Raw genomic sequence first — 23,728 nt, 5'->3', positions numbered from 1 at the left:
TCAGAATCAGGGAATATTGCCAATAATAGGGCGATTGTATTTTTAAATTAAAAAAAAAAAATCAAACTTAAAGGTTTTTAGTTTTCAACAAAACAAGCCTACCCTGTGGTAGGCCTTTTGTTATTTTAATTTTACTGATGATTTAGATTCAATTTGAGCTATAAAGTGTTTGTTTTGTTTAATATAGCATTATATGTTGTATAACTCCTGGGTTTAAGCATAGGCTAGTTAACTTAACAAGCAGGGATTATAAGAAATTATATCAAAGACAACCTAAAAGAATAGAAATTTACCAACTCGGGTCTCATTATTGCAAAGATGTTCTGTCAATTGCATCAACATATTAATTCTTCTCTGATAGAGTTGCAAAACTTTTGGTCCTTTGGACTCTGTTGATGAATTAACTCTGTCTTTGCTGAAAAATTCAACTATTTTCAAGGCCAGGGTAGACAATTCATGGAGTAATACTGATTGGAAGCACAATTGGAATCCCAATGAGTTCTTTACTTGTCATTGCTATTGTTGTTTTTTATCTTGGAGCCTACAGGGATCAATATCCATCAATGAGTCCAAGTTGAAGTTCAAAGTCATTTGATAGAGGGTTTTAGAAAGTGACTAAAAGGTTCTCTGGCGTGCTAAAGTTATTTGTGTAACATTTTACTGAGATTCTCTGGGTGTTATTCTTTTTTTATAACATGAAAATGTTTGAGGTAAAATGCCAAGCCTTGGTTTTGTTGGACTTTGGTTTGAATAAATAGACAGGGTGGGTAGGTCTGAAGGATGTGGCATTTTATGAGAGTGAGCAAACGATAAAACTGTCCATTGAGTAGGGCAGAAGAGGCCTGTGCTCAGTTGCCTGACATGTTAGTGCTGCAATAAATGGCCAATAGCAGTAATAGAAGTTTTCTCATAAAAATTGTTTTCTTAAGGAACTTGAGTCTGAAGTCACAAGCCCCAAAGGACTGAATTCGCATTTTGGAGTCATAAAACCATAAAATAAAAATCAAAAATAGCACAAAAACAAACAACTGGCTAAACAATGACAAAAACAACAAAATCAGAAAGGCAAAGCCATTCTTTAGTAAAAAAAAAAAGTAGAAACTAAAACAAAACTAAAAAAAAGAGTGAGATAAAATTAGTAATTGAAAAGGTTTAAAAGAGAACATATAGACAATGGGGAGGGAACAAAAGAATCACATGAACTTAAAACTTGGGTATCACCAGTATCAAAGAAAAAGGAAGGAAACTAGCGGTTTATTTTATCGGTAATGATATATTCAAGATGCGATTAGACAAAGGAAGTATAGGTCCATAAAGAATGGGATGGAGGACATTAAATTTATTGAAGAGCTCTAGGAGAGACTTGGACGCATTAGCTTTAGGGACAATGTCATCAACATGGATATCCCACTTTAAATTAGAGGAAATTGTAACCCCAAGTAATTTAAAGGAAGACAGATATATCTGGGGGGATAGGGTTAACGAAAAGGGGTGAGGTTTTAAGGAAACATATTGGCATTATCATAGATTTAGAGGGGTTTACTCTCATGTCCAAGACCGCAGTGTCATCTGCAATATCATTGAGGGTACTGATAGGGTTCCTTACTAAATTTCGGTAGTAGGTTTCAACAACTGTTTGGTCGTTCACAAATTTCCATCTTTTGGGAAGTTCCTTCGAGGAATTTTCGAAGAGCAAGGTTACTTATCATAACAGAAAAAAGTAGGGGACCTGGGAGAGTACCTTGGGATACTCCATTGCGGACAGGGAGGGGACTGGAATAATGATTCTGATATTTGACTATCTGTGATCTATTTGATAAAAAGGAGGCAACCAATTAACCAGGAAAGGATCAATATTGGAATCAGTTACAAGTTTTTGAACCAAAATATTCTGGTTAACAAGGTCAAATGATTTTTGAAGGTCAATGGAAGTTAAATTTAGCCAGCAATTAGGTTTTTCAAGAACTTTTCCAATTGAGTCAATAAGAAAAACAAGGTAATATGAAGTAGAAGTGGATTTGATGCTCCCAAATTGTCTCAGGTCAGTAAGAGGTACGATTTTCTCCTTTAGCCAGTTCGCAAGGAATTCTTCGTATAATTCAGAGATTATAGGAATGAGTAGGACAAACACCTTCAAAATTAGTTTTTCCGTCTTTCTTTTTCAAGGGGTTTACGAAACCCTGTTTCCAAATTTGCGGATATTGGCGAGAGGACATTGAAAATAACAGACAAGGGCTTTGAGAGAAAGTCACTGAAAGTACTAATAAGAGGAAATGGGATATCTAAAGGGCAAACACTTGCTTTTCGTATTTCCCCAATTTTTCTTTTGATCTGTGACAGAGATATTGAGGGGAAAGCAGGTGGGAGAACATTAGTAGGTAATTGATAAGACAATGTCGGAAGGCTCTGGTCAATAGAAGCAAGGAACTTGTTAAAATTATCAGCAGTAACTTCTGGGGATTCCGGTAGGTCGTAATCAAGCTGATCTAGACTCCTACCACCCAAATTTTTTACTTCGGAATACCATTTTTTATAAGCCTGGACTTATTCTGTGAAACTAATTGTAGGCAAAATCTACAATATATAGCCCAAGCAAAATTATCATACAGGGGGAACAGGTCCCTTTATATATAGCCCAAGCAAAATTATCATACAGGGGGAACAGGTCCCTTTAATAGTGTACAAATGCCCTTCGAAAGTTAGATCTAAAGGACTTAGTCCTGGCTATAATGTAATTACCGTCTTTTTTAAGAACATGTTTAGCCTATGAAATTCATGCATTTTCCTTTCTTTTAGTTTGTGTAGTGATGTCGGGATGGAATAGCATACTAAAGACAGTGGTTGTTACTGGCAGTGGTAAGTACTAATATCTATGATTTTCATTTGGTTGAGATTATCTAGTTTTAAGTTGAATGAGTTTGTTCTCCTGCCAAATAATTATTTGGGGGAAATATTTTTTTCCTTCATCAGATACCTTCCCTACCCCCCCCCATTCTCCTCCTCCGATTGTTAGTGGACACTAGGTATGCCCTTCAGGATAGGCATCAAACCATTTTCGCTAGGAAAGAATTTAAAATATGAGAAAAACATTTTTGTGTTGCAAATTCTTCCACATTCTTCTAGTGCACCTGTGAATAGTCACAATGGAAGAAAATAAATTTTCCTGGCTTTATATTATACTGATAGTTTAAGCATCCTAGATGAAATTGTGAGCAAAATGAATGAAACTTTACAGGTTTTGCAAGTTCAGGGTGCTCTAATAGGTTTGAAAATTTAATGTCAGGAAGACTAAGTTGCTATGGCTAGGAATAAGAGGAGATGGAAAGGGGATATTGGGTAGCAAAAAGATCAGTCAAGGGGACAGCTTCTCTTACCTTGGTAGCATTGTTAGCAAAGAGGGTGGGTGTAGTGAAGATGTTAAAAGTAGAATATCCAAGGCCCAGTATGGTTTTCACAGTTGAAAAAAGTTTGGAAGAAAAGGAAGATTAGTCTGTTAACCAAGATTAAAATATTAGAAACTACGGTAATGACAATGGTCAAATATTATTCCAAAGCATGGGCGCTTGAAAAACGGAGGAAGATTTGTTAGATGTTTTACAGAGAAATTGCCTATGGATTGTTTTGGGTACCCAAATGACTGACTGTATTTCAAACAGCAGGCTGTACAAAAGGTGTGGTTTAATCCCGGTTTTTAGGGCTATAATGAGATAAAGGTTGAGATGGCTAGGGCATGTTCTGTAGATGAAGGATGAGAGATTGCCAAAGATTGTCCGTGTTGGCCAACCATCTAGGGCTAAACGAAAAGCAAGTTGTCCTTGGTTTGGGTGGGAGGATGTCGCGAGGGAAGATTCAAGAGAAATTTAAAATTTCTAGGAGGGTGTAAACAGAGAGGCTTTGAATAGATTGGAATTGAGGAGGAGCTGTGGTGTGTTGTGTAGATGTGTTGGCCTCATGCAGCTCGGTGCTGTGTTGAGTTGTTAGTTATAATAGTAATATCAAAAGTATAAGTTACAAATATTCGATTGTACCATTGACAATCATTTAGGGGGATCCTATATGGAAACGTTACAAGAATCAAACTACTATTGAGCGAAAAAAACGTAACCTGTAAGCATATTTTTGTTCAGTTCAGTTGGGTTTTCTTAAAAAGAAAATGAAATAAAATAACATAAAAGACACTGCTCTGTCACATAATCAACATTGAGACATTGGGAGTGGGGGGACGTTTAATTCGGAAAAATTAGAAAAAATGAGGTATTTTTAACTTACGGACAAGATCGGAATTCAATGAAATTTGATATTTAGAAGGAACTCATGTCTCAGAGCTCTTTTTTTTACCCGACCAGATCTGGTGACATTGGGGGGAGTTGGGAGGGGAAACCGGAAATCTTGTAAAACGCTTAGAGTGGAGAGATCGGGATGAAACTTGGTGGGTAGAATAAGCAAATGTCTTAGATACGTGATTGACGTAACCGTACTGGATCCGCTCTCTTTGGGGGAGTTAGGGGGTGGGGTTCAGTGCTTTGGCCAGTTTGGTTATTCTCGACGTGCTAGGACGATGAGAATTTTGTAGGCGTGTCAGGGAGCTGCACAAATTGACTTGATTAAGTCGTTTTCCCCGATTCGACCATCGGGGGGGGGGGGGCTGAAGGGAGAGGAAAAATTTGAAAAAATGAGGTATTTATAACTTAGGAGTGGGTGATCAGATCTTAATGAATTTTGATATTTAGAAGGACCTTGTAACTCAGAGCTCTTATTTTAAGTCTCGACCGGCATTAAGCCTCTAATTTTCCTTTTAATCAATCTCTTGATTCTTGATAACTCGAAGACCACCTTGCCTTTGCATGATGAAAGTATAACAGTTCAAAATAGGGACGAAATCTTTTAATCAAGAGTGAACAGATATAAAATTTTTCACTGGACATTTCGAACACATATACAGTGTTCATCATCAGCAGTAAAACTGTATATGTGTTATACTGTATATGTATATGTATATGTGTTAGTTAATCATATTCTTGCCCAAATTTCTGTTCGTTGGAACTAAAACTGAGAATTTAAAATATAATATGTTGTCTGTCAAACTAAAAATTTTATTCTGGAATGGTTTTAAGAGTCAGGAAAATTTTTGCAATTCCGACTCTGATTAATTGTTCTACTATTTTATTTTAATTTTGAACTGCTCATGTAACTCCTCTGCTGGATATATTGTACAGTCTGGATTTAAATAAACAGTTAATGTTTTCTGCCGATTATCCGCCATTTGTGCATCATCACTATTTTTGTTTCTCATTTCAGGAGCTGCTGCTTTCTTGTTGTATAGACTAGGATCTACCATTGTGAAATCGGGATTTAGCAATAGAATATCAACTGTCTCGGAAGCTTTGCAAAGCCACTACAATAACTCTTCTGCAAATCTGTGCACGGCTTTGCCTGGCTTAGATTTTACGAAGCTTAATTTCCATTCATTGCTGGCAGAGTTGTGTCACAGTCTTTGCAGAACTGACGTAAGTTCTTTTTTCAAATTATATTTTCAAAGATTATGAATTTAGTCTATATTTGTATATTTGAGTTAAGTGGGAGTCTCTAGTAAGTGAAATAGAATTTATCGTGACCTTGTAAGAGAAGAACACATCCCATAGTAATAAAACAATAGCCCAAACTCATAAAAATGGTGCCAGACCGAAATACAAAATACAGACATTAAAATCGCCTCGTAGGAGAACCCTATAAAGGAAATTTACAGTCCCTTGGGTTGAACAACAAGGAAAATCCATTGGATTAAGAAACAAAAAAGTGGCTGCAACCACAATATTTTTACATTGAAAGCATCTCTTTTTTTCTCTGCAGCTAACGGGACACTGGAACATCTTAGAGAGCTGTTTAATTGCTCATTTAAAGGAAATTGCTACATATAGTCGCTTTGTAATTAAAAAATACAGTTTTATTATATTAAGCAGCGCGATTTTGTAAATAATAAGCGCTTCATTGTCCATGAAGAAATGTGAAGATATCTAATTTACTACTACTACTAACAACTCACCGCAGCACCAAGCCGCCTGAGGCCAACAGATCTACGCACATCTCTCCTCTATGTATTCAAAGCATCCCTCTTTATATCCTCCCAGGAAATTTCCATTTCCTTTAAATCTTTCTATATGGCATCCTCCCACCCTAGACGGGGACGACCTGCTTTCGGTTTAGCCCAAGAAGGTTGGCCGAAAAGGACAGTCTTCGGCAATCTGTCATCCGCAGAACGTGCCCACGCCATCTCAACCCTTTTTTTCGTTGTAGCCCTAAAAACCGGGATCGAACCACATTTTTTGAACAGCCTACTTTTTGAAATACGGTCAGTCAGTCGCGTACTCAGAACAATCCGTAGGCAATTTCTCCGGAAAAAATCTAGTAAATCTTCATCTGCTTTTCGGAGCACCCATGCTTCAGAGCCATGTTTGACCACTGTCATCACTCTACCTTCCAATATTCTAATCTTGGTTTGCTGACTTATCTTCCTATTCTTCCAAACTTTTTTTTACAGTGAAAAAACACTCTGAGCCTTGGCTATTCCACTTTTAGCATCTTCACTGCACGCACCGTCTTTACTAATAATACTACCAAGGTAAGTGAAGCTGCCCACCTGATCAATCTTTACGTTACTTGACGTCATGTTTTCATCTTTACTTATTCCTAGCCTTAGTGACTTAGTCTTATTAACATTAATTTTCCAAATCTATTCTAGCACCCTGAACTCGCAAAACCTCTAAAAGTTCATTCATTTTGCTCACACTTTCATCTAGGATGCTTAAATCATCAGCATAATCTATTCCTAGCTTAACTTATTCCTAGCCTTAGTAACTTAGTCTTCTTAACATTAATTTTCCAAACCTATTCTAGCACCCTGAACTCGCAAAACCTCTAAAAGCTCATTCATTTTGCTCACATTTTCATCTAGGATGCTTAAAGCATCAGCATAATCTAAGTCCAGGAGTTTTTTTTCTCCCCGTTTGATTTCGTAGTCTCCCATTGCCTCTCCTGTACTCCTTAAGACAAAGCCCGTCAAAATGATCCATATAAAGGGGGATAGAACACAATCCTGCTTTAACTCCTGATCTAATACAAAACTATGTGCTAACCTCATTTCCTATCTTAACCGCAGCACTATTATTTTAATACATATCACTAATCACTTTGACGTATTTGTCTGGTATACCATATAAGGATAAGACCTTTGCTAAAGCTCTTCTATTAACAGAATTGAACGCTTGCTACAATCTATAAAACTGAAGACGAAAGGTGTTTGACAACTTAGGCACTTCTCAATTATTAACCCAAGAGTGAAATTTTGGTCGATACATCCTTGACCTTTTCTAAAACCGCATTGTTCTTCTCTTAAACTTTGAAGTCATTTAGCTGAGAAATGAGAGAAGGCATTGTAGTGAGTTGGCTAGCTTTGATTTCAAATACTTTGTAGTAACAAACTGTAAGTAAGGAGCGATTCGACCCAATAGTAAAATTATAAAGAACTGAACTTATACAAATATATAAAATTAAGTAAGTTTAGTTTTACCTATTAGAAGTTATGAGCCTGAAAAATTTAAGTGACTTTCGAAAATGGGGAGAAATACCCAAAAATGCATGTTATCCTATGAAAGTCATACCATCATATTTAGCACATCAGAGAACTACTGTAGATGTTTCAAGTTCCTATCAACAAAAATATGGAATTTTTGTATTTTCTTCCAGAACAAAGGTAACGGCTTTTTTTTTTTAGCGTATAGAGCCCTCACTCTATACGCTAAAGTTTGACTTTTTGTCACAGTTCTTTAAGAACGATTTATGAAACGCAAGGGCCATGTAATTTGAATGAGAATCTTTCTTAAGAATTTTTAGACTTGAGTGTATAGAGCGAAGGTCGAGGAAGGCGCAGCTCCCCTCATGTACGGAATAATTTCTGTTCGTGACAAGTTTTAATGTTGCTTCTTACTTTTAGTAGAAAAAATTTCTCTTTTTTAATACAGAAGAGAACCAATTTCAAGATTGTTTGTCCTTGTTTTAGAACTGAATCCCTTTTGACATAAGGATACTCCTTAAAGTCCTCCTGGCCCAGGGTAGACAACCTGTAATTTTTAAGTCAGCTGGACAAAAAATTATTTTTTCCTTGCTTTCACTCTTTAAAAAAAATTTCCATTGGTTCAGGATAAAAGTTCTATAAAATTAGAGCCAATTGGACATCCAAAAACGTATTTCTTCCACTTAACCTTTTGAGTACAAATTCATTGTGATTTTGCAAGTCAAATAACTCCATTTGGTCTTGCCTCGTTGAAAATATCCTTGAGTCCGTTATTTGGTTTGGGTTGTTGCTTGCTGCCCTGTTTAATTAGCTCTTACATTTATGCCTTTTTGTCCAAACTACCACCAGAGACCTAATTTTGTAGTCAAGCCTTTGATGACAGAAAAATAGCTTTTTTGTCTAGCTCCTTTTGGTCGCCTCCTAAGCTTTGACGCCAATGGAGGTTATCTATACTCCCAGGTAGAATTTTCTTTTGAGTCCTCTTTAAAAAGGTGTGATATGCCTACCTTCACCGGACAAACCCTCTCTGAAAAATGGGCAATTTGTATAATTTAGGGCATTTGCGGTTTAAGCTATGGGAACTATGTGACACCTTGAAGCATATTTGTTGGAACTTGTAACTATTGCGAATAAAATGGCTCTCTCGAAGTTTTGATCTGATGTTATTGGAGAAATAACCCTTGTGGTAGCGCAATGGATTGATCTCTGCTTGGTAATACGGGATCTAGGGTTCAATCCCAGCAGCCGTAAGTTTAGGCTGTCTATCCCTGTAAAAAAAAACAAGTACTGGAACGTCAGCGTTGCTGATTGTCAGCGACGATTTGGGCTGGACAGTATTTATTGTATCTCAAGTTGTAGATGCTGGGGTGCCCAGGAACACATAGGGTGTTGTTAGCTTGAAGGGTCACTGCTCAATTGAATCCTCATGTCAAGTATGTTCAAGTTCCTCATAATATTCAGTTTTAATAATGTACAAGATGCCAACCTTTTCAACTAAAATATAACTTTGAAGAATTGGCTATTTGCACAATCCGGGCACTTCGTAATCGGGACTGGAGACTGAAACGGGTATATAAACTTATATATCGGAGGCCAGGAGGGAGGGGGTACGGTTATGTCAAAAGTTAAAAACGGCAAGGCGTGGGGACTCCTTGCTCTACAATCACTTTGACCATCAAAAGGACACTAGAACTTCCAATTTACTGCCGAATGAGCCGCCCCTCTCAAGTTTTCACTGCCACACCATCTATACGGTATGGCCAATGGAAAAACAACATCTCTAATTACGCTTAGTCAGCTACCCCCTCCCGTTAGCGAAGTTTATTGTCAGATCTCTAGTATTCCATTATATTTTCTCAAGCCTGTCCTATGGATAAGACTGCTACCTTTATTTCATTCTAGTCAAAGTAGATTTATTATAGTTTCAGTTTTAGAAGCACTCGAGTTCAGATGTTGTCTGAAAATTGTTTAAATGCATTTTAAGACAAATTATCTGAGTAATACAAATTGAGAATAAATAAGTATAATGAGATTGTATTTCAAATAGTTATTGGTAGCGAATTGTAAGTAAGGAGTGACTCGGTCCAATACTAACCAAAACTCTAAAAAACAAATTTATAAGTGTGACATCAAAAGAATTGGCTTTATATGCTGAATCCAAAAATAAAATTTATTTCGTTTCACTGAATCTAAAAATAAAATCATTTCGTTTCATTCATTTAATGTTGCTCATCAAAAGCTACGAGCCTGATAAAATTTGCCTGATTTTCGAAAACGGAAAAAGTCAAAGAAGTCCCCACCCAAATTCAAGTGATCTTAATCAAAATTGCACCTTCAGATTAAGCATATCACAGAATCCTACTGAGAGGTTTCAAACTACTATCTGCAAAATTTGTAATTCTGTATCGTTTGCCAGAAGAAATATCATAGATGCGTGTTTGATTGTGTCATATTGCACCAGCGGCCCTAGAAGAATGAAAGAGGGCTCATTTGAGCGGAAATCAAAACTTCTAGTGTCCTTTTTAAGTGACCAAAAATATCGCTGGGCAACTAGCCGTCCTCTCCTGGCCCTTGTCTCTGCAAAGAAATCCGATCAAAATTAGTTGCCATTTGATTGAATATAGCTGAAAGGTCCAACATGAACCCCCCCCCCCATAGTTCCTGTGGAAAGGGCTGTAAATTACGCAATTTCCACATTGTTAATAAACAGTAGTTAATATTGGGAACTATACGAAAATATTTAAGGGGAATTTTCCAGGAAAGATCTTTCTGTGGGATGAAAGGTATGTACTAGAATGATTTTGAAACCGGGACAGAAATTTAATATAAAAACAAACGAGTTTTTTCAACTAAAGGTAAAGAACTTTAAGGCTTTAGCGTAAGGAGCGAGAACCAAGGAAGTGCAACCTCTCTCATATTAGGAATAGTTTCTGTTCATTTCAAGTTTTAGTATTGCTCCTTACTCAAAAGGCAAGCAATTTTTCTCTGAAGCCTGAATACTAGGTGGACGCTTACGTAGCCAGCCGGGCAATTTAATCAAAGGTTTGAGGGTCTTCAGAACTTTTGCGGGTTTCTATGGCACTTGGTATCTACCAAGTGACATATAGCGATCGCAAATTCGGTCGGTCTGTCTGTCTCTCTGTCCAGATTTTGCTAGTTTAGGCACTTCCAGGTAAGCTAGGACGATGAAATTTGACAGGCGTATCACAAACCAGACCAGATTAAATTAGAAATTGTCGTTTCCCCGGTTCGACCATCTGGGGGGAGTAGAGGGACGGTTAAATCGGAAAAATTAGAAAAAATGAGGTATTTTTAACTTACGAACGGGTGATCGCATCCTCATGAAATTTGATGCTTGGAAGGCTAACGTGCCTTAGAGCTCTTATTTTACATCCCGACAGGATACGGTGACTTTGGGGGGATTTGAGGGGGGCCTAAAATCTTGGAAAACGCTTAGAGTGGAGGGATCGGGATGAAACTTGGTGGGAAAAATAAGAACAATCCTAGATACGTGATTGACATAACCGAAACGTATCCGCTCTCTTTGGGGGAGTTGGGGGGGAGGGTTAATTTTGAAAAATTAGAAAAAAATGAGGTATTTTTAACTTACGAAGGAGTGATTGGATCTTAATAAAATTCCATATTTAGAAGAACCTCGTAACTCAGATCTCTTATTTTAAATCCTGACTGAATCCAGTGTCATTGGGAAGGGGGAGAATCGGAAATCTCGGAAAACGCTTAAAGCGGAGAGATTGGGATGAAACTTGATGGGAAGAACAAGCACAAGTTATAGATACGTGATTGACATAATTGGAACAGATCTGTTCTCTTTGGGGGAGCTGGCGAGTGTTAATTTGAAAAAATTCCGAAAAATGAGGTTTATTAACTTGAGAACGGGTGACCGGATCTTAATGAAATTTGATGTTTAGAAGGAACTCATGTCTCAGAGGTCTTATTTCAAATTTCGACCAGATCTGTTGACATTGGAGGGAGTTAGAGGCGGAAACCAGAAATCCTGGAAAACGCTTTGAGTGGAGAGATCGGGATGAAACTTGGTGGGTAGAATAGGCAAATGTCCTAGACACATGATTGACGTAAACGGACTGGATCCGAGACTGACTGAGCTCTTCCGGCCTTGTCACAAGTGCCATATGAGCTCTTAGCTCTTGTTTTTTCTCTATCCGCTTTATGCGAGTACATCATGTTCATTTCTGTCTTTATTAACCTGCTAGTTATCATTTGGAATTTATTTTTTAGCCCCTGTTACCTAACCGAGCTCTTGAGATATATTCGTCTGTTGGCAGCGGTTGCTTTGAACTTGCAAAGTACTTCCGGCATGTTATAGGTGTTGAAGAAAGACCCTATTTGTTTGTTGCAGCCGCTCACTTGAAATCTGTTGGAAAGATTGTTTATAGTCTACCCGCTGAAGGAGAATCTACTGAAACAAAGATTGCCAGCATCCCCTCTGATATTGTGAGTTGCTTAAGTTTAATTTTGTTTCCTTTTTTATAGCTGTGAGTTAAACGGTGTTGTATATATGTCGGCTATGTTAGTCATTGAAATTAAAAAAGGTGGATGTTTTCAGAGTCAATGTATTAGTGTTGTCTTAGTAAAGAGCAGTGTCTCGCATCTTTACTTTTTTTCTACTTCATATGGAAGGGTGGTCGTGGAAACTTGGGAGGGGGCTCATTTCGATTTGAAATCTAAAATTATAGTCCCCTTTTTAAGAGCCGAAAAGGATTAGATGACACCTTGACCCTTTTCCAATGTCAAATGTGACTGTGGGCACCCCGGTTACTCCAGTGGCATCTGTATCAAATTCTTAGATAACCATATTGTTCAGGATTGTCAAGTTCTGTTAAGTATGCCTTTGGGCTCGACATGACCCGGAACTCCACGTGCAATTGCCCTAAATTATGTAAATTAATCGATTTTCACAGATGGGTTTTGGTAGAACAGGTGGGTATGTTTGGTCTTGGCTGTCTGATCGTCTTAGAACTCTTAGGGAACGTTTATTTGGCGCCTATGCGTGATTCTTTACCCGCATTCCTGAGCACGCCAAAAGCTGTTGTCTGCACCCGAGTTTTAAAATACAGTATCTGTAGTGTCTTGGGGGGGGGGGTCAATTTGAAACTTTCAGAGAGTGCTTGGGGAAAAGGATTTTAAACTTTGTGTAGGGGGAGGGATGGGGATAAAATAATGTCGTTTTCGATTCGCCGGAAAGTTTTTGCACTACGAGCCCCTGTGTACTCAGAATCTATTCACGGTGAAGTAGCGAGGTAAATCAAAAGACAGTAAGCATACCCAGGGTATCATAACGTCGTATCTGCACCATCTCGGGAATAACTTGTGGGGAGGGGGTTGTCAGTTTGAAATATTCAGGGAATGTTTGGGGAGGACAAATAGACCTAGAATTTTGACTTTGGGAGGGAGATATACAAATTTTTATCTCTGATCTGTCTAAAATTATGATATAGTTCCCTCTGAGACTTAAGATTTAGGCAGGTTAAAGCAGTACAATGAAGCTAGGACAATGAAGGTTGGCAAGAGTATCAGGGACCAGACTAGATTAAAATAGAAATAGTAAATTTCCCGATTCGACCATCTGGGAGGGGGGTGGAGGGACGGTTAATCCGGAAAGATTAGAAAATTTTAAGTATTTTTAACTTACAAACGGGTGATCGGATCTGAATTTGATATTTAGAAGGGTCTTTTGTCTCAGAGCTCTTATTTTAAATCCCGACCGGATCCGATGACATTGGGGAGAGTTGGAGGGGAAACCGGAAATCTTGGAAAACGCTTAGAGTGGAGAGATCAGGATGAAACATGGTGGGAAGGATAAGCACAAAGTCTAGATTCGTGATTGACATAACCCGAACGGATCCGCTCTCTTTAGGGGAGTTGGGGGGGAGTATTTCGGTTTGTTGGGAAAAATTAGAAAAAATGAGGTATTTGAACTTACGAACGGGTGATCGGACCTTGATGAAATTTATATTTAGAATAACCACGTAAGTCAGAGCTCTTACTTTAAATATTGACTGGTTCCGGTGACATTGGAGGGGGAAACTGGAAATCTTGGAAAGCGGTTGGAGTGGAGAGATCGGGATGAAACTTTGTAGGAAGAATAAACACAAGACTTAGATACGTGATCTGCGTAATAGGACTGGATCTGCTCTCTTTGGGGGAGTTGGGGGGATTTCCAGTGCTTTGGTGAGTTCGGTGCTTCTGGACGTGCTAGGACGATGACAATTGGTAGGGCATGTCAGGGACCTGTACAAATTGACTTAATAACAGTCGTTTCGCTGATTCGACCATCTGGGGGGGGGGGGGTGTAGGGAGTGGAAATCTTGAGAATCTGGGTATGTTTATCTTACGAATGGGTGATCAAATCTTAATGAAGCTTGATATATAGAAAGATCTCATGTCTCAGATACTCCATTTTCAATTCGGATTGGATCCGGGGACATAGGGGGGTGGAGGGGGGAAACGGAAATCTTGGAAGCCAGAAATCTTGTAAAACGCTTAGAGTGGAGTGATCGGGATGAAACTTGATGGGAAGAATAAGCACAAAATCTAGATACGTGATTGACATTACCGGACTGGATCCGATCTTTTGGGGGAGTTGGAGGGATTTATATTGCTTTGGCGAGATCGGTGCTTCTTGATGTGCTTGGACGATGAAATCGATAATTCTAGAATCGAGTCTAAGTTTAGGTTCTGACCTCGTCACAAGTGGCTTTGTGCCAATCACAAGTGCCAATTTGTAGGCATGAACATATAATGAATCGGAGGTAATAGGCTTGGGACTGCCTGTGCAGGATTTCGACTCTTATTGATAGATGAGCATCGCCAAGCGCTGAAAACCATGTTGTTACCAAGATTGGTCCAGGATTGCATAAAGCCTCTATTCATCCTGGAGGTCCCAGGAGTTTCTTGCTGTCCGGTTCTAAGCCGGCTTAAGCGCTTTAGTTTAGACTTCAGAAGATATGTTGATCCCTGTCCTGCGCTGATATTCGGGATCATTGCTTTTCCTGAGGCCAAAATAATTTCAATGGTTTAAAGAACATGAAAATTAGAACTTGGAATGTTACGACGTTAAAGAATTACTATCGTAATGACATTTTGACTGACGAATTCAGACTTATTAGGACTTATTAGGAGTTTCAGAAACTCATATCCAAGGGGTAGGAAGCATGAAATTAGCTGATATAGAATTTGTTTACTCAAGTAGGAAGGATGGGGTACATCTACAGGGAGTAGGGCTCATGATGAATAAGGAAGCTGCTAAGTCTTGTTTAGGCTGGGAAGGTATTAATAATAGAATATTAATTGTTCATTTCATGACTAAAAAGTTTAGGGTATCAGTTATAGTAGTATATCCCCCTGTTGAACCGACTGACGGAGAGGGTAGTGACTCAAATGAATTTTACTTATAGTTACAGGTGCAAATAGACAGGGTCCCTGGTAGAAATATGGTGTTTTTACTAAGAGATTTTAGCGCCCAGGTCGGTAGAAATAGGGATAGACGGTATCCTAGCCTAGGTAAATTTTGTTTAGGAAAAGAAAATTGTAATGACTTCACACTTTTGCAATTTTGTAGGTATAACAATCTAGTTATAAGCAATACGATATTTGGTGATAAAATTACCCATAAGTTGACATGGTATTCACGTGATGGTAAGACAGCAAACCTTATTGATTATGTTATAGTAAACCAAAGACTGGCAGGATCAATACAAGATACTAGGATATATAGGAGTGCTTTTATTGATGCTAAAAGTAAAGATCACCATCTAGTAGTGGGTAGGGTTAATTTAAAGCTGAAATTTCGTAAGGGTAACTACCTCCCGGGAAGTTATGATGTTGGTAGACTCCAGGATGAGAATTTGAGAGAAACATTCGAGGAACAGTCAAATACTAAACTTGAGAGTTTAAAATTCTATAATATGGAAGATGGTTGCAATAATTTTAGAAAATCAATTTGTGAAGTTGCTGATGGTGTCTTAGGAAAGAAAGTTGAGACTGTAGCTAGGAATATTAGTGAAAAAGCTTTATGTTTAATAGAGAGGAGAAGGGATTTGTACGAGACCTCTGAGCGATAGATCGTATGAAAACAAAAGGAATGTAAAGGAAGTGGAGAATATCATTGAAATATGAACTAAGGAGGTGTGAAGTGGAGGTCATGAAGACGGCATAGCGACAGTACTAAATGGATTAAAAAATGATAAGGCTCCAGGTGCTGATAGTGTGGTAAATGAGTTTCTCAAATATGGTGGCTCTGAGGTTAGAAATTAGTTACTGAAGACTATGAATATTATTTTTCAAAAGGGGAAAGTACCTAACGGTTTTAAGAAAAACCTTCTTTAAACCACTGTATAAGAAAGATGATAAGAGTGAGTGTGGTAATTATCCAGGCATCAGTCTGGTCCCTGTAGGTAGCAAATTACTTAGTAATAAGATACTTTTTTACTGAGAGTTGCAGTAGACAACATTTTAAGAGAAGAACAGTGTGGTTTTAGAAAAGGTAGAGGATGTGTCGACCAAATTTTTACTCTTAGGCTAATAATCGAGAAGTGCCTTAGTTGTCAAAGACTTTTGGTCCTCAGTTTTATAGGTTATAAGCATGTGTTCGATTCTGTTGATAGAAGAGCTTTAGCAAAGGTCATATACTTGTATGATATACCGAACAAATACATTAAAGTAGTTAGTGCTATGCACGATAATAATACTGCTGCGGTCAAAGTAGGAAATGAGGTTAGCAGCTGGTTTTGTGTTAAATCAGGAGTTAAGTAAGATTGTGTTCTATCCCCCTTTATATGGATAATTTTGATGGACTATGTCTTAAGGAGCACAGGGAAGGCTATGAGAGACCACAGAATCAAATGGGGAGTAAAAACTCTCCTGGACATAGATTATGTTGACGATTTAAGCATCCAAGATGAAAGTGAGAGCAAAATGAATGAACTTTTAGACTTTACGAGTTCATGGTACTAGAATAAGTTTGAAAATTAATGTTAATAAGAAGACTAAGTCACTAAGACTAGGAATTAGTGAAGAGGAAAATGTAACGTTGGGTAACGAAAACACTGATCAGTTGGCTAGCTTGACTGATCTAGGTAGTATTACTAGTAGACGGTGGGAGCAGTGAATGTTCTTCTGTTTTTAGTTTTAAGCTTGAATTTGGAAACAGCATATGGATGATAGTCAAGTGTTGCATTAGGAACATGTCTAATATCAACTTGCTCTGATAATATTACTACTTAAAACCTGACACGTAATCTTCAAGTCGGAATCGAGATAGAATCGGAATTATCCCATTACTAGAAAAAAAAACGCTCTAGTTTTATGATTTTGTAAAGTGTGTAAGCATCAACGTTTTTAATTGTCTTTTACTTGTTTAGTTTTACTGTATCATTATCAGATAAACATTTCTGTTAAAAACTAATTTTTTCGTTGCTTGTTGTAGTCATATTTTATATTTTCATGATTGAATATCCCCCCTTTTTTTTAAGTGTGACCTTCAGTATAAATCTTTCCCCACTTTTAGATTCGAGAACGAGTGGAGTTTATTCTAGAGAATCCATCAAACCTGCCTAGTGACGTGGGAGAATTCGCATGTGTACTCATTGCTGATTCTTTGACGAGTCTTCCAAATCCTAAAGCAGTAATCGAGCATATTTGTGGTTTTATCGTAGACGGAGGTTTCCTTGTAGTTGCTTCTACTAACAATTGGAGCAAAATACCAAAAGTATGAATTATGTTATTTTGTTACGTGTATATTTTTAAAACTTGCGTGAGTTAATTCGTGCTGAAGTACTTTCTTTATACAAGGATGCATTAAATCAGAGCAGCAAGCTTAAGTAAACCCGAGTGCTGACTTTTTATTAAAATACTGTAATTTTCTGGTGTTTAATTTTTTGTCAAAGAAAAAAAAAAACAAGAACTATACAAAAGATTTCTATCGATATAATGATGCTTAAATTAAAGATAAACGCCTTAAAAAGTTGACCAAGATATGTCTATCAGATGTTTTTCGGGGAATTGTCGAAGGATAGTTTTTGGTAATACATTTTATGTTACTGTATATCAAACGTAAAGCTTTACGAAAAATATGTTTTGATCCCACTGTCAATGGCTATATTGACAGAAAAGTTAAGATGGTTTGGTCGTATCCTACAGATGAAAGATGATAGGCTGCCAAAAATGTTGTATGTTGGCAATCTAGCTGGGGACAAATAAGATGCAGAACGGAGGGGATACGAAGAGCTTATAAGAGATATCTAAAGGAATTAGAAATTAAATGGGATGGAGTAAAAGGTGAAGTCTAGGTTGATTGGAGTGGAGGATGAACCTGTGATGAGCTGTTTGGCCTCAGGCGGTTTTGTGACATGATTAGCTGTTATTGCTAGATATTGCATACTACTACTAAAAACACTGCAGCACCAAACCACCTTAGGCAAACACAGCTATGTACGCTCCTCCCTTATCCCGATCTATTCACAGCCTTCCTCTTTTCACCCTCCCAGGAAGTTCCATTTTGCCTTAAATCTTTCCTTTTGATCTCCTCTCACCCCGTTCGGAGACGACCTCCTTTTTGCTAGGATTACTAACCAGGATAGTTGGCGATCAAAATTGCATATCTTCATTTGATTGGGAGGAAAAAATCACCCCCCACCCCCTAAAAAAATTGAAAACTTCCGAAAAATGTAAAAAAAAACAACAACAAAAAACTTCAGATTCAAATACATAGGCATTAGATTTTACGAAGTGTAGCTGGTCTTCCACCTCATGGCAAGATCATAGATACCTATATTTTTCTGAAATATTTAAAATTGATATGGATTTTAGCATTCTAGAAAGTTTTTAAATACCATCTTCAGAAACATTTTGATACGCCACCCCAACCCCCAGAAAGTCTAAGTATCTACAGTTGTCTTTGGTGATGCCCTTTTTTTTTAGTTTGACTATTATTGTTTGTATTGCTGTCGCTTTTAATGTAAGTACTATTAAGTTTGTTTACAAATTGCTATGGAAAATGAATAACAGCTCTAGAAGTAGGCTGAAGCATGCAAATGGGTATACACCACCCCAACCCCCAGAAAGTCTAAGTATCTACAGTTGTCTTTGGTGATGCCTTTTTTTTAGTTTGACTATTATTGTTTGTATTGTTGTCGTTTTTAATATAAGTACTATTAAGTTTGTTTACAAATTGCTATGGAAAAAGAATAACAGCTCTAGAAGTAGGTTGATGTGTCCAAATGGGCATCTTTTATGCAAATGGGTATACACCACCCCAGCCCCCAGAAAGTCTAAGTATCTACAGTTGTCTTTGGTGATACCTTTTTTTTTAGTTTGTCTATTATTGTTTGTATTGTTGTCGCTTTTAATATAAGTACTATTAATTTTGTTTACAAATTGCTATGGAAAACAAATAACAGCTCTAGAAGTATGTTGATGCTTGCAAATGGGTATCTTTCTCCAACAAAAACTTAAAATAGTGAGGGGGGTTAATGCAAAATAATCAAGAAAATATATTTAAGCATAGATATTTTTCGTGAAACTAAAAGGTTCAAATTTTACCTAACTATTGAAAATGGTTCTGTCCTGCTTCACATTTGGATTTGGCAGTTCAGTTGTGTCCTTCTGTTTTTGCGGGGCGGGGAGAACTATTTAATGGGTCCCTAAAGTAAAAAAAAAAAATGTAAAAAATTATTCTTTTTCGTGTTACTTAGCTTAATATAAGAGAATTTTAGTCTGAAATTCTATTTAGTTTTCTTTTCTGATGAATGAATATGTTTTAGGACCTTTGGATTGGAGGAAAAGGCAACAAGAAAGGAGATTCTACTTTTGAAGTTATAGATCGTCTTTTGGAAAAGAGTTTTGAACGTTTTCCACTCCCTGGTAATCAAAATCAACTGGCCTACTTTTACCCAAAAACAACTCAAATCTGGGAGCTACGAATTCCTAAAGTAGCAGTTTGGAAGAAAGTAAAATAGCATAAAGTTGAAAACAATGTGTGAGCCTGAGCACAAACGAAGAAAGTGCTCACCCGTTAATGAAGAAAGTGATTTGATTTCTCCTAGTCCTCCAATAGATAATGGTTCTAAGAACGACGAGAACAACGAATTGCCCAACTGGGACGAATATATTCATGATCTTGAGTCAGTCCAGAAAAGCTTAATAAGAAAATGTATGTGTGGACATAATTTGGACGATGTACAAAGGCGCGTAATATACCCAAGTAAAGTGTTAATAAAATTTTATGAGGGAAGTGGTGTACTGGGACGTCAAGCTTTAATGCTGTGTTCGACTGCTGAATTGCTGTATAATGAACTATTGAGACAGTTTAATGTGGGATTGATGTGTCAGAATTTAGTTGAAGTGAGAACATTACTACCTCTTGGACATTCAGCAGATTTGTCAAGCGTCTTATTTAGACTTTTGAGCTCCACAGATAAATTCATAAGTTATTCTAGTGCTCAAGCTTTATATTCTCGGTTACGATTAGCTTCAGAGCCATCTGCAGCTATTCTAATTGAAAAAATCATTACCGACTGCATAAAGCCTTGTGTCAATGGTGTTTTTGTACCTATGCATACTTTAAATCATGCGTTTGATATTTTACGAAGTTGTGTTGATAACCAAAATGAGGATAGTCATCCTTTGGAAGAAGAAGGAGATTTAGCTGCTAGCTGCGTGCCAGTAAACATTGTTGACGAACAAGATGAAATAGACTTGAAAGAAACATGTGTTCGTGTTCTTGGGAAACACTGGAATTCAATTGTTTCCCATTTTCATTTTTTAATTTCTTCAGGTAGTGCAAGGACTAATGAATGTGCTTCTGTGGTTGCTAGCTTTTTAAACCTTTGGAAATCAATAATCTCAGTGAAAGCTAATCTTTCGGTAATCGATACAAAGCCGTTCTATATGCGACTTGAGACTTTAGTGCCTTTGTTGCAGAGAAATGTTGTTGATACAGTCTGGACAAATATTTTAAATCTTTTAAATGAGGTTTTATGTTACGGAAGTACTTTAGCATTGCAAGACTATTTGCCAGAAGAGCCATGCAATTTGGCACATTTTGTTATACGACATGTAAAAAGTGAACGGTTGCTCGAGCGGCTACCAGTTATTAGAAACGAAGAATGTTTCAGTGGGACGAGTGTTGAAAGCGTCACATCTGTGACTGGTAATTCTGATGTAAATGTATTATTTCGTAAGTTAGTTTTGCTAGTGCTAAAAGCTGTTGCTGTTACTGTTAAAGAGACTCGATGTGAAAGCTCAAGTGAGAACAGCTCCATATTTAGTGATGCTGGATCTGCTGGAGATGAAGCCGATATGCTTGTCATTACGAGAAGTATGAAACAAGTATTTAAAACTTTAGATATACGGGTTAAAGCTGTTCTAGAGTATCACCCAGAAACGCCAGTGGCAGAATGGGTGGCAAAAATGTTCTCTGACCAAGATGATGAACTGATTGAATCTCTTCTCTGTTGCTTAGACATTTTTACAGGCCTTTCAGATGCCTTAAAATCTCAACCAGATTTTCAAAGATCCTTGAATCCTGTTCTTAGTCTTTTGCAGCTTTTTTCAATTGTACATAATGACTCTAACCTTCTACTAGATTTGCTTGTGTCAAACGAAACATGTTTTTTGCTATATTTGTTGCGGGTCTTAAAATTTATTAGAAAAAATTGGAATCTATTTGTAACTTCATCTAGTCGTCTTGATGAACCAATGGGCACTTTCATTCGACTGAGAATGGCCATAAATAGGCTTGTTACTAAAAATTTATTTCCTTATAATATTGACCCTGTTATGAAGCTCCTTCAGAAATGTGAAGACATGTATGAAGGTGTACATCCTGACTGTAATGAGACTGTTTAATCTTTTGAATTTCTAAAGAGACCTATTGCAATGGAGAAAAAGGTAGTCTCTGAGCGCGTTGTATACTCAACCCTCATCTGCTCCATTGTGTGTCCAGCTCTCAAGAGGGTATCAACAATTACCGGTTCAACTGTATAAGAGACAAAAACAGCAGTGACAGAAAAGAATATGCTGTAGCGCTAGAAAAAGGCACTATCCTTTGGTGCATTTTACAGTACATTATAATTGCTTGAAGTATTCAATCTCAATGAGCTACTTATTCTGAATAATTCTTCAAAATAGGAGTTGCTGGGAATTAACTCGGTTGTGTAGCTCATTGTTTTGAGGGTTTTAACTCGTAACTGAGTCAATTTTGGGCTTCTAGAAAAGTGAAGTAGTTCAGAGTAATTCCTGAGTCAACTACAAAACATGCCTTTAGATTTTGGTGTCAAATATGGCTTTATAACGGTTTTTTTTCTAATGTAGAAATATAAATCCTTCAATTTAACACTGTAACATACGATAAATGCCCCACCCATACACGTGTAAGTTTGTCACTTGTTGTCTTCTTTCACTTTCTATTTTGTAAATAAAAACTATTCTAAGAAGGATTTTTTTTATTAATCGTTTTATTCAAAGTTTTCAAATCAAAACCGTGTATTTAACTATATGTATATACTCTTGTTATGGCATCAACTACCGTCGAATATATTATTGTATTTAAACCAATGGACATATCTGACACTCAAGAAATTTATTTCTCCATTAAAATCTCCTTTTTGCTTTTCTTCAAAATTATGACAATATGAAGCGATGCCCTTGCCCTTTGATTTCGGGCATATGGATATGTTTGTATAACGCTATGACGAGAGGATAGAATGATTTGGATTCTAAAATATTAAACTGGATCAGTATTTAAAACAAAAATAAGCTTGGTTTTTGTCGTTTGGATGAAATGCTTCGTTCATTTGAGTTAATGCATACTAAATACTGCATAGGAAACTAAAATTGACGATCAGATGTTTTAGGGTCGTATCAGAAGCTGAAATAAATTAAAATCATAGAATATGTGTTTATGTGAACTTTTATAGTTCAGAATGGGTGGATGGGAGTTGAAATTTACATTTAAGTCTTTTAATATTCTGGTTTGGTCCAGGATCTAGCGAAAGAAATTTAATTTATATGCCCAAAATCAGTTTAAAAAAACCTTCTACGGCCGTTTTTACTTGAAGTTCATGCTACATTCGTTATCTTTGAGCTTTATTATATCAATTTTTGCGAAAGCTTATTGACTCTTTCGTTTCTTTTTTTTGTGGCAACCCAAGTTTCTTTAATTTTTGTGCTTTTGCTACGTAGTAAAAATTTTTGTTTTTATTGTATTTTCTTTTCGGAGCCTTTGTTTTTCTGTCGTTCTTGGAAAAAAAATCTGTATGTCCCGGTTATATCATGCTGTGTATAATATTTACCTATTTGAATGGTACTACTAACCTCGTGCTCATATCAAAACTTTGCTGAGTTATATTTGTATGTTTGCCTTATTTCTAATAAAACTTCTACTTTAATTAAGTGGGTCTTATTATGTCCTTTTTAGCTTATTTCATTTCATATCTTCTTAGAAATAAATTTACTTACTTGCACCAGGTCTTTGCGGGTTAGGTGTCAAGTTGATGAGCTCTGTAAAGTAAGCAACTGGTAAATGTGACTAAGAATATAAATTATTTATCATGGTTTTAACGGTAGCTGCAACCTAGTAAAGAAGGAACCACGGTCCGTAGTAACCACTAGAAACGCGCTTTAAAAATAAAATGGATTGAGTTGAAGCTGATTCAATAATGGCAACTATTATTTCGATTAGTTTTTATAGTAAAATGTTATCTCGAAAAAGAATTTATAGGTTTCAGGTTAATAACCTGAAACCCTTTAAAAAGGGCGTTGGATCAAAATCAAAGGTAGATCGCTAAAATTGCATGGCCCAGAACCCTATAAAGGAAGCTTACAGTCCCCTGGCTTGAATAACAATAATGGATTTTATTCGTTGAGAATAATTACATTTTTTTTTTTTAATGGGAATGGTTAGGAATCAATTTTTAATGAAAAATATCTCCACTTGGGTGCAAAATTAGAAAAAAAAATAGGCTAAAGCCATATGTACCAAAAAGCTTAAGAAGGTGTAGCTTTCCTTTAAAAGTGTAGCTGTCTTTGGGAGCCAACAGATGTTAATGCGTGGATTTTACTGACTTCGTTTTACTCATTTAGTTTCACTGTTCAATTTGGCAACTCTGGTGTAAATGT

The 23,728-nt window shown here is 37.0% G+C and overlaps 2 protein-coding genes across 3 annotated transcripts in view; both read left to right on the top strand.

Moving 5' to 3' along the window:
• Positions 1-23,002, top strand: part of LOC136030190 (uncharacterized) — a 31,941-nt gene extending 8,939 nt beyond the window's left edge. For both annotated transcript variants that reach the window (XM_065708943.1, XM_065708941.1), the window contains exons 2-6: positions 2,797-2,856; positions 5,299-5,507; positions 11,828-12,043; positions 17,118-17,318; positions 19,372-23,002. In XM_065708943.1, coding sequence (XP_065565015.1) covers positions 2,808-2,856; positions 5,299-5,507; positions 11,828-12,043; positions 17,118-17,318; positions 19,372-19,566 — 870 coding nt within the window. In that variant the 5' untranslated portion in view covers positions 2,797-2,807 and the 3' untranslated portion in view covers positions 19,567-23,002. The remainder of the gene's footprint in view (positions 1-2,796; positions 2,857-5,298; positions 5,508-11,827; positions 12,044-17,117; positions 17,319-19,371) is intronic.
• Positions 19,583-23,002, top strand: LOC136030188 (protein lines-like). Its single transcript, XM_065708939.1, has one exon. It carries the CDS (start codon positions 19,583-19,585, stop codon positions 21,455-21,457), a length of 1,875 nt encoding a protein of 624 aa, XP_065565011.1. The 3' UTR covers positions 21,458-23,002.
• Positions 23,003-23,728: the final 726 nt, after the last annotated feature.

This window comes from Artemia franciscana, chromosome 8 (assembly GCF_032884065.1).
Source record: "Artemia franciscana chromosome 8, ASM3288406v1, whole genome shotgun sequence".
Taxonomy (NCBI): Eukaryota; Metazoa; Arthropoda; class Branchiopoda; order Anostraca; family Artemiidae; genus Artemia; species Artemia franciscana.
The sequence above is the reverse complement of the archived record's forward strand: the minus strand, read 5'-3'. Positions and strand labels throughout refer to the sequence as shown.

What these genes read in the sequence shown, in the direction of transcription:
- LOC136030188 (XM_065708939.1), top strand. Translation starts at nt 19,583, where the DNA reads ATGTGTGAGCCTGAGCACAAACGAAGAAAGTGCTCACCCGTTAATGAA.